General features: G+C 38.0%; 1 protein-coding gene across 1 annotated transcript; it reads left to right on the forward strand.

Moving 5' to 3' along the window:
* Positions 1–10,886: 10,886 nt before the first annotated feature.
* Positions 10,887–12,762, forward strand: LOC145127763 (uncharacterized). The gene is made up of 5 exons (XM_079062897.1): positions 10,887–10,988; positions 11,088–11,347; positions 11,454–11,610; positions 11,682–11,931; positions 12,008–12,762. Exons 1-5 carry the CDS (start codon positions 10,887–10,889, stop codon positions 12,760–12,762), a joined length of 1,524 nt encoding a protein of 507 aa, XP_078919023.1.
* The last annotated feature ends 2,922 nt before the right edge of the window (positions 12,763–15,684 follow it).

Raw genomic sequence — 15,684 nt, forward strand, 5'->3', positions numbered from 1 at the left:
CTATAAATAGAGTACTTAATTTCACAAATGCTACACATCTCCATTATCTTAATATCTAAATTTCTCTCTGAATTCCTATCCTCATATTCTTAAGATCTTACTGAACTTACTCTCAAATATATTAAGATCAAACTCTCACATCTCCTTCGGAATAAGTCCTTGTGACTTCATTCACTTTAAGCTGATCATGTATGCTAACTTGGTTTGATTGAAAACCTTGTTAAGAATATTGCATTTGGGTTTCTTATTAAGGACTATCTTTATATCTAATATAAGCTTGTCCTTCTTTCTTTTCAGATGTCTTCCAACAATGTTGCTTCTGGCTCAAACCCTACCGGCTCCTTCTCTCTCATGAACCTTTGTGGGAGAGTCATCTTCGATGGTTCCAACTTTATGGATTTGATCCGAAACATCAGGATGGTCACTCGTTACGAGGACAAGGAATATGTCCTCGACAAGGAGCTTAAGGAACTTGATGAATCGTCTGCTACTCCTGAGGAGATCGCTGAATACTAGACTCATGAGAGAGATGCCACCAAAGTGGCATGTATCATGTTGGCAACGATGACAGCCGAGCTCCAAAAGTCCTATGAGGACTATTACCCTTTTGAGATGCACCAGGGCTTGAAGGACCTCTATCATCAAAGTGCTCGTCAAGAGAGGTGTGACATCATCTCCTCCATGATAACAACCCGAATGAAGGATGGTGAACCCATCACGGGCCACATGCAGAAAATGCAAAGGTATGTGGACCGTTTGCTGAAATTGAATGTGAATTTTCCTGAGGAGTTGGCAATTGACATCATTTTGCACTCCTTACCTTCGTGTTATGATCAATTTCGGATGACATATCACATGAACAAGGAGGAAGTTACACTCGGCAAACTTCAAGGACTTTTGAAGACCGCGGAAAGTGGTCTTAAAGGTAAGTCGGTTGTTACTACTCCTACTCCTACCGCGGCCCCTGTCTTGGCAATCGGGCAAGCTAAAGGGAAGAAGAGGAAGAGCCCTTCGAAGGGTACCAAGGGAAAGTCCCTTGATGGATCCTCTTCGAGTGGAACCAAAAGAGGTTCTGTCACTCCTTCGGCTAACCCTAAAGAGGCTGAATGCTTCTATTGCCATGAAAAGTCGCACTGGAAGCGAAACTGCCCAAAGTATCTGCAAGATGTTAAGGATGGGAAAGTGAAACCCAACCATGCAGGTATTTACACTATATTGTCTAATAACTCACCCTAATCTAATTCTTGGGTCCTTGATACAGGTTGTGGTATTCACATATGTTCTGATTTGTAGGAACTAATAAGAAGTGAGAATGTGGAGCATGGAAAGATAAACTTGATCATGGGGAATAGGAAAGTTACACCTATCAACAATAATACTTTTAAAAAGTCTACAAAGTGTTTTCTTAGTAAGTATAATCATACTCAAAACAATGTTTGTAAAGAGTTAAGTTTTGAAAACCAAGATGTATCTTTGCATAAGTAAATCTATACTTAAAATGGGTTTAAAAGCAATCAAGCCTATGGTTTGTAGTAAAAGAGAGAGAGAGAGAGAGAGAGAGAGAGAAAGAGAGAGAGAGAGAGATAGACAAAGAGAGAGAAAGAGAGAGATTCTAGTTAATGTGACTTAGTTTACCCCTACAACACTTCATTATACGTCGTAGTAACAATAGTAGATACTTTTTACTCGCTTCAATTGATTGGTCGAGGTTGTAGCTAACAACCGCAGGTGGGGATGTCAACCCCATATAGATCTATACAAACGTATCTCGCTCCAAAGATTAGCGATTATAGTAGTGTAGGTATGCTAAGTGTTTAGAATTAGCTAATGAATATAGTCTCACTAAAAAGCCCTTAACTAAGGTATGTGAGTATCTCTCAGCACTAACTTATAAGTGGATAAGTTACTAGGCACAATGAATTGTATAGAGTTTATAAAAGTCGAGCATAACTGGTATGTATGTATAGTATAAGGTACTCACTTTTTTAATGAAGTATATTTTAATAAATGTTCATGTATAAACTTTGTACATATACATGTATAACTTAAATCCTCAGAAATACTACAAAGTTTTATGACATGCTTTTTATGACATACAATGTCACATAAAACCATAGAGTTTTGTAGTAAAAATGCATATGTTATTTTTATTAGTTGTATCATTTTAACAACATAACATATGAAAATATTGAGGTTTAAAACTAGTTTATGTGTTTATAACATATAAATGTCAAACCGATATTTTATAAACTAGTTATAGTTTTAACATAAAATAATAATATTTTATGTGTATTTATGCATGCACTAGCACAAATATGCACATGTATTCTCCCCCAAAGCATATAAAAATATAAAAGAGGGGCCGTAATACTCACCTTAATGTGTGATTTTTTGGTTAAATTCAAGAAAATTGACGTAAGAACCGCAAACTTGACACTTTCATATCGAACCGGCGGGATTAATATAGTTACCTAATTAACAAAAAAAAAAGCTATGGTATAAGTTAATAATTATTTGTTTTGTAACTTAACTAAACTATAGGGTTGATTTTTTAAAATAAAAAATAACTTGAACAGGACCGATTCAGTTAACCATTTCCAAATGAGGTACTGAAATGGTTTATTTAAATCAAAGTTTGGGGTTTTTGACTTATTTTGAAATCAATTTCTCTAGGAGGGGCTGTTTTAAATAAATCGAAATGAAGTTTGAGGTATTAGGACCTTTTCTGTAAGAAATTTTTAAAAGGGAGTGGTTTGTGTTTATTAGAAACAAAAGTTTGAGACTTTAGGACTTAATTTGTAAATAAAGTTTCAAGGAGGGTAGTTTAAATTAAGTTGAAATGAGAGTTTGGGGACATTGCATTTTTTTTATAGAAATTTTCAGAGAGGGTAGGCTTTAAATAATTTAAAATGAAGTTTGAGGGGAGAAGTCGATCACCTCCTGTGATATGCGAAAAAAAAATGAAATAAGGCTCGGTTTGGGTTATAAATCGAAGGAAAAACAAAAGAATGGTGGTGGTGGTTTTTTATACTTACTGCGGCAGCAACAGCAGCATAGTGGAGGGTGGCGGCAGTGGGCGGTTGGTGGTGGCAGAGCTTGCTTCCGGCAACTTTGCTGCTCCCGTTGTCTTTTTGTCCGGCGAGCACGAAGCGATGGGAAGAGGCAAGAGGTAAGAAAGCATGGTGGAGGGCCTAGAGGGGTTTGTTTGATCAAAAAAATTGGTGGATAAGGTTGGTGGTGGTGGTGGTCTTCGGTGATGTAAGAAAAGAGAGGGAGGGAAAGATTAAAGGAGAGAGAGAGAGTGTGTGAGAGAGAGAGAGAGAGAGAGAAATTATTGCTGATGAGTTGTGCAGAAATTGATGAACTAATGCCCTCTATTTATAGTGTAGAAGGTCTTATGCAAGCCATGCATCACAATGTATCCATAGCTAGTCAAGGACTCCATCTCACCCAGGCTTTGTACTTGGAGAAGAAGTGTAAGCAAGAAGGTGATGATGGAGGTGTAAAGGATGTGGGTTAGGGCAAGAAGGGAAGAGAAATCAGATTTTTTTTGAGCTCTTGCAACTCATGTGGGCCCCATAATGATGTCACAATCCCATTAATTACCCAAAATGATCCTAGTTTAATGTATCGAGATCCCAACATCGAATAATTTTTCCGAAAGTGTCGTATGATAGAGTTGAGTTGAAGGATTCCAAAATCCCGAACAGATTAATTTTTCGAGTTATAGAACTCCAGGAAATCGTGTTTAAAGTTTCACGTCTTTTTCATACGAAATTAAATATTAGACCATAGCTTCAGTTCAAAAACTCTCTTGAAATTTTCATCTGAGGTGTGTAAGTGCCTCAACGGATCAATTCAGTTCAAGCAGTTTAAAGAAATTTAATGTTTTACTCGTTTGTTTTCTTAGAATTGTCGTATCTTTTGCATACGAAATCTGTTTTGGACGTTCTTTATATTTTTGGAAACAGGGGAACATGTATTATGAGATTAAAATGTTCGCTCAAACTACTTAATATGAATTTTCATTTTTTCAGACACATTAACTAGGTTTGCAATTTGAGTTGTTTAATTCAATTGACATTTTACCCATTTGGAAGTAATATACAATCTGGTATCTTATAATAATTGAACTAAACTCATTTATTTTACAAAAGATGCACTAAAATTCAACGAGTCAAATTACAAAGTGATTTACTGTGAAAGGATTGTCCACAGTTTTTGACCTAAATTCTGAGATGTCGCACATACAATCAATTATTCCGAAACCAAACAACGCAAAAATGTATTATCAAACATCATAGTATCTCAAAAGTAACCAATGCGGAAAAGCCATCCAGGGATGAGGTGCAGTCTAGTCGGTCCCTTCCCTTTGAAACTAGAAGTACTTGAAAAATGTTAAACCACAAACCGTAAGCATAAAGCTTAGTGAGTTTCCCTAAAATTCCACATACCATACATATAGTTGCCATGGGCTATCCCCATGGTCTTTTCCTCTTAAAATGCCATGGGCTACCCCCAGGGTCTTACATCTAAATGTCATGGGTTGTCCCTATGGTCTTTCCTTAAAATGCCATGGGCTATTCCCATGGTCTAACATCCAGGTGACATGGGCTAACCTTATGGTCTTTGTTGCAAATGTCATGGGTTACCTCCATGGTCTTTCATACAAATGCCACGCGCTGCCCCTGGGGTCTTCCATGCAAGTATCACAAAGACAACTAACACCCTATAAAACATAATCCAATGGGTCGGCATTGGTGCCTTCGCCCAACGAGTATGTGAGAAGACTCACCTCAACCCTGAAGATAAGATAAACCACCCACTCATGTTGACGATGGCAAGCCTCCTCTTGCTAAACATATTCACAATAAAACCCTAATTAGCAATCAAGGAAATAACTGGCCTATGAAAGGACTAGGCTGAGAATTAAACCTTATTTGCGAAAAAGACCATTTTGTTCATCCCATTCTAAGTCCAAAAGTCAAACCTGTCACACCCCCGAACCCGGACGGAGGAAATGTCCGGGGGCGGATGACTTCATGTAAAGTATCATAACAATTGAATATGAATAAAACATAGTAACCAAACATCATACATTACTGTTGGATTAGGTGTCTAAGTTGATAACTATTTCTGGAATGTACTTGACCCGGTTGGCATGGTCCATTTGGGTTGCATGGCATTGCAACACTTGGATAGACTAAATGAGAGAAAGGACACTTATGGTTTATTAATATATTATAAGCTCTAATATATTAGTAATATTATTATTTAATTAGTATTGATCAAGAATTAATTTAGAATTAATTTGGTGATAAAAAAGGAGACTAATTAAATATATGGGGTTGATTGTGTAAATCATCCATTCTTTTATAGTGGGCTAATGATCCATGGTTTATTAAGTTGGACTAAAACCCATAAGGTGCTCCATGGATAGTCCATGGAGGTTACAAACCCATGGATCATGGAATATGAAAAGCCATGTCAATTAGGGTTTACATGGTGTAACCCTACTTGTGACACAACTATAAAAGGACCCCGTGGGCTACCAAAATCGGCACTATGTGTAGAATAAGAGGGCTAGCCGATTTTGAGTGAGTGTGGACTTCTCTCAAAGTTATTCCAAGTGTTGTGGTGTTGTGTGAAACATTTGAGGCATCACACTTGAGGTGTTAGGCTCACAAGGTTCTCAAGGAATCCAAGCAACAAGAAAGGTATGTTCTCCTACTAGGTTTATGTTTCAAAGTTCCCCATGTCATGCTAGTTAGGTGAAGAACCTTGGAAAATCAAATTTGCATGTATCTTAGAAAAACATAGATCCAAGGTTTCTAGGGTTGCATGTACACCTTAGGAGTGTTAGAATGCTCAAAACCCTTCAGTGGTATCAGAGCCTAGGCTTGTTTTCTTGATACTTGATGCTACATGTGTTTTGCAAAGTTGAAATTCTGCATTTTTTGCATCTGACTGCTCACCACGACGTGGCAGTCTTTACCACGATGTGGTGATGCCCCTGTATGCAGAATTTCGGGGTTTTGCTTGGTATTGGATGATGATCATTACCCTAAACTATTTTTTGAACCTTAAAACCTGTTTTTGATATGGCAATGATTTTGCTAATCCAATTTCATGGGTTATTATCAAAATTTCAAGCTTTATATGTGTTTATATGATTCTTGAAATTGTTGATATAAATGTTCATACACTTATGAGTTTAGAAGATCATAGGAATTATTTGCAAATAGTTTGTTAGATTAATTCTTGATCTTGATGTGTTTTAATGGAATCCATAATTTGTCCTCAAGTTATAGATTACAAAAAGTCATTCTTTTAAAGTCCATTAGTTAAACACATAAGTTACATAAAATGAAGAGTCTTCATTTTAATAAATCATTAACTCATAAGTTATGAAAGTTGAAATTTTTTTGAATAGTTACAAAACTTGCCCTCAAGTTTTGGAACATGTAAAGTCACTTTAGAAAACTTTAGTTCCAACCCCTAGAATTTTAAAAGTTAAAATTCAACCGTTATACTTTATAATATTATAAGTTAATAATATATATATATATATATATATATATATATATATATATATATATATATATAGTGTGTGTGTGTATAAGAACAAGTCGTTTTACCGTTAGTAGGCCTCATTCACGAAGCCGGTCTATAAGGGGGTATAAGGTTGTTTCCTATAAAATGACAGCTTAATGGGTGTCCACTCTCACCCACCACTTCCTTGACTGGTGGAGGGTCGTTAGCCGACCGGGTAGGACAATGACTTTAAATCCTCATTAAAAGTATGATGGTTAATAAAGTAACTAAATGTTTTTTATAAATTCCCAATCTTAGTTACTTTAGGAAAATGTGAATATGGTGCTAACCCATGAAATTACATTTTGCACTTTGCTTAAGTCGTTAGTGGAGCGTGTGTGGTTAACCGGCACACTAACTTGAACTTAACAAAGTAGGAAAAGGGCGACTTAAGGTTTATCATAGATCGATGGAGCACGTGTGGTTAACCGGCACATCGGTTAGGTGATAAACATTAAGAGTACCAAGTAATTTGCATGGTTAATTCACACCTTGTTTTGTGATCCTCGGCATCCTAGTCACAAAACCTGAAGGGCACAATCGAGATTGAAACACGCCATTGAAAAGTTCAATGAATCTCAAAAGAATCTAGGAGTTTCAAAAACCAATTAAAAACCTAATAATTTATTTCGTTTTTCATGGTGGAAATTGGTGAATCGTCATTCACCTACCTTCAAATATTTTATAGCTTGGATTACGGCATCCCTCTTCTAAGTTATAAAATATTGTGTTGGGTCCTAGCCTTAATATTACATTTGGGTTTCTTATTAAGGACTATCTTTATATCTAATATAAGCTTGTCCTTCTTTCTTTTCAGATGTCTTCCAACAATGTTGCTTCTGGCTCAAACCCTACCGGCTCATTCTTTCTCATGAACCTTTGTGGGAGAGTCATCTTCGATGGTTCCAACTTTATGGATTGGATCCGGAACATCAGGATGGTCACTCGTTACGAGGACAAGGAATACGTCCTCGACAAGGAGCTTAAGGAACTTGATGAGTCGTCTGCTACTCCAGAGGAGATCGCTGAATACCGGAATCATGAGAGAGATGCCACCAAAGTGGCATGTATCATGTTGGCCACGATGACAGCCGAGCTCCAAAAGTCCTATGAGGACTATTACCCTTTTGAGATGCACCAGGACTTGATGGACCGCTACCATCAAAGTGCTCGTCAAGAGAGGTATGACATCATCTCCTCCATGATAACAACCCGGATGAAGGATGGTGAACCCATCACAGGCCACATGCAGAAAATGAAAAGGTATGTGGACCGTTTGCTGAAATTGAATGTGAATTTTCCCGAGGACTTGGGAATTGACATCATTTTGCACTCCTTACCTTCGTGCTATGATCAATTTCGGATTACATATCACATGAACAAGGAGGAAGTTACACTCAACAAACTTCAAGGACTTTTGAAGACCGCGGAAAGTGGTCTTAAAGGTAAGTCGATTGTTACTACTCCTACTCCTACTGCGGCCCCTGTCTTGGCAATCGGGCAAGATAAAGGGAAGAAGAGGAAGAGCCCTTCGAAGGGTACCAAGGGAAAGTCCCTTGATGGCTCCTCTTCGAGTGGAACCAAAAGAGGTTCTGTCACTCCTTCTGCTAACCCTAAAGAGGCTGAATGCTTCTATTGCCATGAAAAGTCGCACTGGAAGCGAAACTGCCCAAAGTATTTGCAAGATGTTAAGGATGGGAAAGTGAAACCCAACCATGCAGGTATTTACACTATATTGTCTAATAACTCACCCTATTCTAATTCTTGGGTCCTTGATACAGGTTGTGGTATTCACATATGTTCTGATTTGCAGGGACTAATAAGAAGTGAGAATGTGGAGCATGGAAAGATAAACTTGATCATGGGGAATAGGAAAGTTACACCTGTCACAAAGATTGGAGTTTATTCTTTGTTGCTAAGTATTGGGTTAACTTTAGATTTGAATAAATGTTTTTACTCGTCTGAAATGGCAAGAAATATTATTTCCTTTCATGGTTTGTACAAACAAGGGTTTACCTTTTCGTTTGATAATGAATGTGGTGGTATTAATGCTTTCTTTAATAATGTTCTTTATTTTAAAGCATTACCTTGTGATGATGTATATGAAACTGTGTCGGTTGTAGATAACCTAGGAAATAGTGTGGTGTGTATTGATTCTTCCACTAGCTTGGATAAAGCATAATTATGGCATTGTCGTCTTGGACATGTAAGCAAGAAATGCATAGGCCAACTCGAAAAGGATGGAGTCTTGGAGTCATTTGACCTAAAGTCAGATGATAGTTTTGAATCTTTTTTGATTGGGAAAATGACAAAGTCACCCTTCACTAGTACTTGTGCTAGGGGTGAAGGTTTGTTGGATCTTGTACACACAGATGTGTGTGGACCCTTCAGAACTGCCACAAGGGATGCTAACCGCTTCTATGTGACTTTTACTGATGATTATAGTAGATATGGATATGTCTATTAGGACAAAACTGCACAAATGGTCCCTGTGGTTTACACAAAATTGCCACTTTGGTCCAAAAAGTTTGGGCTAGCACCACAAGTCCAAACTTTTCATTTTCTTCCATATTTGGTCCAATGGTTTAACTTCCGTCTATTTCCCTCTGTTAAGTTATGTTTGACTAGTCAAATTAGGGGTATTTTGGTCATTCCCTATTTATTTTATATTAGTAAAGGAGAGTTCGTATGTATGCATCGCCATACGGATAATATCGAGCCTAATTCACATTTATAGTCCTTAAAAACCGTGAGTCGATACAATTTCCCTCCTCATTGACTGGGGATCAAGAACCCTAAACTGATTACCAAGGTTGATAGCTTCGATCAGGCGACTTTTCGTAGTGAATGCATATACCAATGTGGCACTTAAGGTTGTCAAGCACGTCATTCGACCCAAGGGTGGTTTATGGTATGTAATTTTGTTTTTGATCATTTTCTTGATTTGCTTACAAGAAATCATACCTTCTGAAGTTTGTTTTTTGCTCTTGTGTTGAAGATGGACACCCTACATTGTTTACCATCAAGCTACATCATGGAGGTGAGTTCACAAAGTTTCCAAATGTCAACTACATTGAGGGTACTGTGACGTACGTAGATATGGTAGATATAGAAGAGTTTTCTATTCACGAGATGGATGCGATTATGAAAGGGTTAGGATACTCAGTTCCTCCAGTTATCTACTATCATTTTAGAGTGCCAAAGGGAGACATGCATTTTGGGTTACGGGCCCTAGGAAATGATGATGATGTCCTCAATCTTGCCCAGTATGTGAAGGAGCATAAACTGATAAGGGTTTACACCGAACATGGTATTACTAACTTGCTTACTTACTTTATGGCTCCTAAACCTGTAAGAAAAGTTATTATTGAGCAATTAGAGGATATTGAGGAACATCAAGCCCCTTCAACTAATAACCAACCCAATGGCATGCCACAAACATGCATACCATCTGTGATAGCAAATGAAGCTGCTTTAGCCTTGTCGATATCCCCTGAATATACTAAGAAAAGGGAATTTATCAAGGACAAACCATTGTCATCATGTATTAAGAAATTGGTCATGGATGATGTTGGTGCTGATAGGATTGGTGGGAATAAGGATGATGCAGCTAATGAATTTGACCAGGGGTTTAATGAATTTGATGAGGCAGCTAATGACTTTGATATTAGGTTGTACCAACAGATTTTACAGTCTAATGAACAAAATGTAGATGATGAGGTTCATGAAGGTGAGGACAATGTAGTTAATAAGGAAGTCACTGAAGAAGAGAATCATGACAAAAATGAAGTCAATGATGAGAATGTAGAGATGAGAGATTTTGCAGTTGATGATGGAAGTGAAGATAACATAGAGACTGATGAAGAGAATCATGAAAGAAGTGATGAGAGTGAGGACAGTGATGATAGTGATTTCTGGGTGGATGAAGACAACATAATCCCTGATGTAGAAGTAGATATGAGGGATTTTTACATAAATATAGATCTTGAAGCAGAATTTCTTGAAAAAGATTATCAAAGCATAGAGATAATGAGAGTGATGAGGTCAATGAAGAGTTGGATGCTATAGATAATGATCAATGGGATTCATTGGATGAGGGTTCTGATATAGATAGGAAAAGAAGAGTTGTAATAAAGGAATTGGGGAAGGAGATTAGGTTCTCTCAAGGTGAGATACACAAGGTAACTTTTAGGATAGGACCAAAATATAAACATAAGAAGGAGTTAAAGGAAAAGATACAATTGCATGCACTGGAAACAAGAAGGAATATATTCTTTGTGAAAAACGACAAAATGAGGTTAAGGGCAATCTGTAAAGGAACTGTTGCCTTTAATGATGGTCATGTGGGTGAACCTACCCCTTGTCCTTGGGTGATACAAGGTTCTAGGTCAGATGTAAATAGTAATTGGTTCATAAAAACTTACAACCACGAACATAGATGCCTCTAGACAAGAAAAGTTAGATCTGCAACAACAAAGTTTATCTCTAAACAGATCATGGACCAGATTGAATCCAACCCAACAATCCCAGTCAGAGCTCTTCAAGAACAACTTCAAAAGGATTATCAAGTTGGATTCTATATTCACAAGGTATTCAGGGCCAAATCTACCTGCAAAAAACTTGTCCAGGGTGATTATAAAAAGCAATATGCTGTTCTTAGAGATTACATCCTGGAGTTGCAATCTACTAATCCAGAAACCACTATGAAGTTAGAGTTTGATTCAGAACCCAACCTAAGTGCTACCTCAAAAAGGTTTAAAAGGATGTATGTGTGTTTGGGTGGAATGAAGAAGGGGTTTAGAGCTTGCCTGAGGGATTTTCTAGGTTTTGATGGGGCATTATGAAGGGCCCTTTCCCAGGACAAATTTTAACTCCAACAATGGAATATACCCCCAAGCTTATGCCATTGTTGAGACTGAGAACACTGACAGTTGGAAGTGGTTCCTAGAGTATATTGCAGATGATCTGGACCTATATGCAAACTCAAACTTCACATTCATAAGTGACAGACAAAAGGTTTGTAATTTGTTGTTTATATTTGACATATTTGGATGTACTATATTAACTATGTTTTAATTCCTTTACAGGGATTGCAGGCTGTCATTTCTCAGTTGTTCCCATGTGCTGAGCACAGGTTTTGTCTCAGGCATATACATGACAATATGAGAAAAACATGGAGAACTAATGAGTACAAAGAACACTTGTGGAATTATGCTACAGCTACCATAGTACCACAGTTTAATCATAGGATGCAAGAATTCAGCTCATATGATATTGAAGCTTATAATTGGTTGAAGCAGATTCCCCCACAACACTGGGCAAGAAGCCACTTCACAGGTATATACTTCAGCTTCCAAATTTACCCTTTTGTGTTAGTATATGTTTGATCCTGACATTATTGTGGTGTTTTCAGGTAGAGCAGTTTCAGATATGCTTCTGAATAATCTTTGTGAAGTTTTTAATAGCAAATTAATTGAGGGAAGGGACAAGCCACTGATAACCTGCTTGGAGTACATTGTGGAGTATATGATGAAAAGAATATGCAATGTAATAAAGGTGCAAAAGAAGTGTGTTGGTCCACTAACCCCATCTGCAACAAAGATCATGGAGAAGAATGTGAATTGGGCATCTCAGTACACAGCTAGGTGGAATGGGTCAGATAAATACCAAGTGCAAGGGCCATGGCAGGATCAACATGTTGTTGACATAGTTGAAAGAGTATGCAGTTGTAGGAAGTGGCAATTAACAGGACTCCCTTGTAAGCATGTCATTGCAGTCCTAAATGACAAAGCAGATAATGGTGAGGAAGTTGGAGAGCTGCACACTTATGCACACAGGGTGCACTGGCTAGAAACATGGAAAGCAGCTTATGTGTACAAGGTAGAGCCTATTAAAGGTCGAGCAATATGGCCTATAAGTGAATGCCCAATTAAAATCACCCCTCCTCTACACCATAATCAGCCTGGAAGGCCCAAGAAAAAGAGGAGGCAATCTGTTGAGGAGAAAAGCCAGAAGAAGGGAGACAATGTTGCTAGTGGTAGTGGGAGTCAAAGCCATATTGCTAGTGGGAGTGGGAAGCTTACAAGAAAGTTTTTCCAAGTAACTTGCAGCAAGTGTAAAATTAAAGGGCACAATGTTATAACTTGCAAAGGCCAAGGGGGTAAGTGATGGGATTTCAAGTTATTTTGATGTATGTAGGGGTATAAGTGTCTTTTTGGGATAATGTTATGTTTTGATGTATTGTATGTTTAGTACTTTATGTGTTTAGGGGTTTAAGCAATTTGGATGTTATTTTTGGTACTTGATAGTGTACCCCTGTGATGTATGGGAACAATTTACACTGGATTTGATGTAATGGCTTATGTTATGTTTAATGTCTTGATGTTATTCTCACGTATAATTTTTTGTTGTAGAACTTGACCAATATGCCCTTTTAAACAAAACATACAATGGTCATTCATAATGTGTAAACCACAAACTAAATAAATTAACCAATATGCCCTTTTAAACAAAACCACAAACAAAATAAATTGGTCAAAATGTACATACCAAATATAATCACCATTGACAATTTCTTGCAAAACATGTCTTACATTGCTTACATTTTAACCACAAAAGACTACCACAAAGTATTGCCCAAAAGTTTACATTGCTTAAACAAGATACTACCAAAAACATTAAAACACTACCCAAACCATTACACTTCAATTACTGCTTAGAAATAACCCAAACCATTACACTTCAATCTACTTCTTATAAAACAGAACAAACACGAACAACACCCAACTGCATAACAGGTAACACTTGAGTCTTGTGTTTTGTGACTTCAATTTGTTGATTGACCTCGGCAGCCCAGGTAAAATGGTTTTTGAACGTTCACAAATTTGACCATCAAACCACCCAATAAATCGACATTTGGATCCCTTCAAATTTTAAGAAACAAAAGAAGATCGTAACATGTAATGGGAGATTTAAGCTGAAATCCAAAAAAATAAACATTTGCGTACCTCAGTAGGGCATCCCCGGAAGCGTCTACCTGGATTTTTGTCGGTCCATGCTGTGCGAACTATCGCCATTTTATTACAAAAACAAAGCACCATTTTTGATTTTGATTTCTTGAAGAAATCGAAGACGATCGCAGAGTTGAAGAAGATCAAGGTGAGAACGATGACAAAGAGGGATTGGGATTCATTCTTATAGGACTCCTTTATTAATATAAAATAAGGGGCATAAATAGGGAATGACCAAAATACCCCTAATTTGACTAGTCAAACATAACTTAACAGAGGGAAATAGACGGAAGTTAAACCATTGGACCAAATATGCAAGAAAATGAAAAGTTTGGACTTGTGGTGCTAGCCCAAACTTTTTTGGACCAAAGTGACAATTTTGTGTAAACCACAGGGACCATTTGTGCAGTTTTGTCTTTAATCAAGCATAAGTAAGAAACCATGGAAAAGTTCAAGGAGTTTAAACAGGAAGTGGAGAATCAGTTGGGCAGGAACATTAAGATGCTTCGATCCGATCGAGGTGGTGAGTATCTTAGTACAATGTTCCTTGAATATCTTAAGGAATGTGGGATTGTCTCACAATTTACACCTCCCAGGACACCACAGTTGAATGGTGTGGCTGAGAGGCGGAATCGGACCTTGTTGGACATGGTTCGTTCTATGATGAGTCGAGCTTCGCTACCAATCTCATTTTGGGGGTATGCCTTAGAGACTGCCGCCCATATCCTTAATCTAGTCCCTACCAAGAAGATTGCCAAAACACCTCACGAGATGTGGACTGGAAAAGTTCCCAATCTAGACCACATCAAGATTTGGGGTTGTGAGGCTTTCGTGAGGCGCGAGACTCACGATAAGCTCGAACCTCGAAGTGAGAGGTGTATTTTCATCGGCTACCCACAGAAATCCTTTGGTTACCTCTTCTATAGACCTAGTGCTAATGTGGTCTTTGTAGCAAGGAGAGGAGTCTTTCTCGAGAGAGAGTTCATAATCCAAGGAAACAGTAGGAGGCAAATTGAACTTGAAGAAATTCAAGAGTCAAGTGGTGAAGGAACCTCAAACCCTAGCAATCAACCTGAGCAGGAAACTCCTGTTGATCCGACCGACGAGTCTGTACCTCTGAGGCGTTCCACGAGAGTTAGGAATGCACCTGAGCATTACTATGGTTTCCATATTACTGTGGAAGGTGATACACTTATCAGTGATAACACACTGGTAAGTCTGGATGAACCTAACAGCTACAAGGAGGCCATGGCAGGCCCTGAGGCTGCTAATTTGAAAGAGGCTATGGACAGCGAGATACAGTCCATGTATGACAATCAAGTTTGGAACTTGGTTGACAATGTACCAGGTCGTAAGACAGTCGGGTGCAAATGGATCTTCAAGAAGAAGACCGACATGGATGGTAATGTAAACACTTATAAGGCGCGACTGGTTGCAAAGGGCTTTTCTCAAACTTCGAGAGTTGATTATGATGAGACCTTTTCACCAGTAGCAAAGATTAAGTCTATTAGGGTTATGTTAGCCATATCTGCATTTCATGATTATGAAATATGGCAAATGGATGTCAAAACCGCTTTCCTTAATGGAAAGTTGGCTGAGGATTTTACATGAGTCATCCAGACGGTTTTGTCAATACAGAGTACCCTAATAGAGTGTGTAAGCTTCAGAAATCCATCTATGTATTGAAACAAGCACCTCGAAGATGGAATCTTTGTTTCGATGAGAAAGTCAAAGAGTTTGGCTTTTCGAGGAGCGAAGATGAATCTTGTGTATATGTCAAGGCTAGTGGGAGTATAGTTAGCTTTTTGGTATTATATGTGGATGACATACTACTCATAGGAAATGACATCCCAGCTCTACAGGAAGTGAAGTTCTGGCTTGGGAAGTGTTTTGCTATGAAGTACCTTGGTGAAGCTGCCTATATCCTAGGGATAAGGATTTTGAGAGACAAGTGTAAGAGACTAATTGGACTTAGTCAGAGTACCTACTTGGATAAGGTGCTGAATAGGTTCAGCATGCAGAATTCCAAGAAAGGAGAGTCACCGATCCAGAGTAACGACAAACTGAGTAAGACTTAGAG

Source organism: Lactuca virosa, chromosome 7, assembly GCF_052849685.1.
Source record: "Lactuca virosa cultivar CGN04683 chromosome 7, Lactuca_virosa_CGN04683_v6, whole genome shotgun sequence".
Lineage (NCBI taxonomy): Eukaryota > Viridiplantae > Streptophyta > Magnoliopsida > Asterales > Asteraceae > Lactuca > Lactuca virosa.

Excerpts from the sequence above, each read along its gene's own strand:
- LOC145127763 (XM_079062897.1), top strand. The coding sequence starts at position 10,887 with ATGAGGTTAAGGGCAATCTGTAAAGGAACTGTTGCCTTTAATGATGGT. Across the intron at positions 11,348-11,453 it reads CTAAGTGCTACCTCAAAAAG|GACAAATTTTAACTCCAACA; the intron begins GTTTAAAAGGAT and ends GCCCTTTCCCAG. Across the intron at positions 11,611-11,681 it reads TCATAAGTGACAGACAAAAG|GGATTGCAGGCTGTCATTTC; the intron begins GTTTGTAATTTG and ends ATTCCTTTACAG.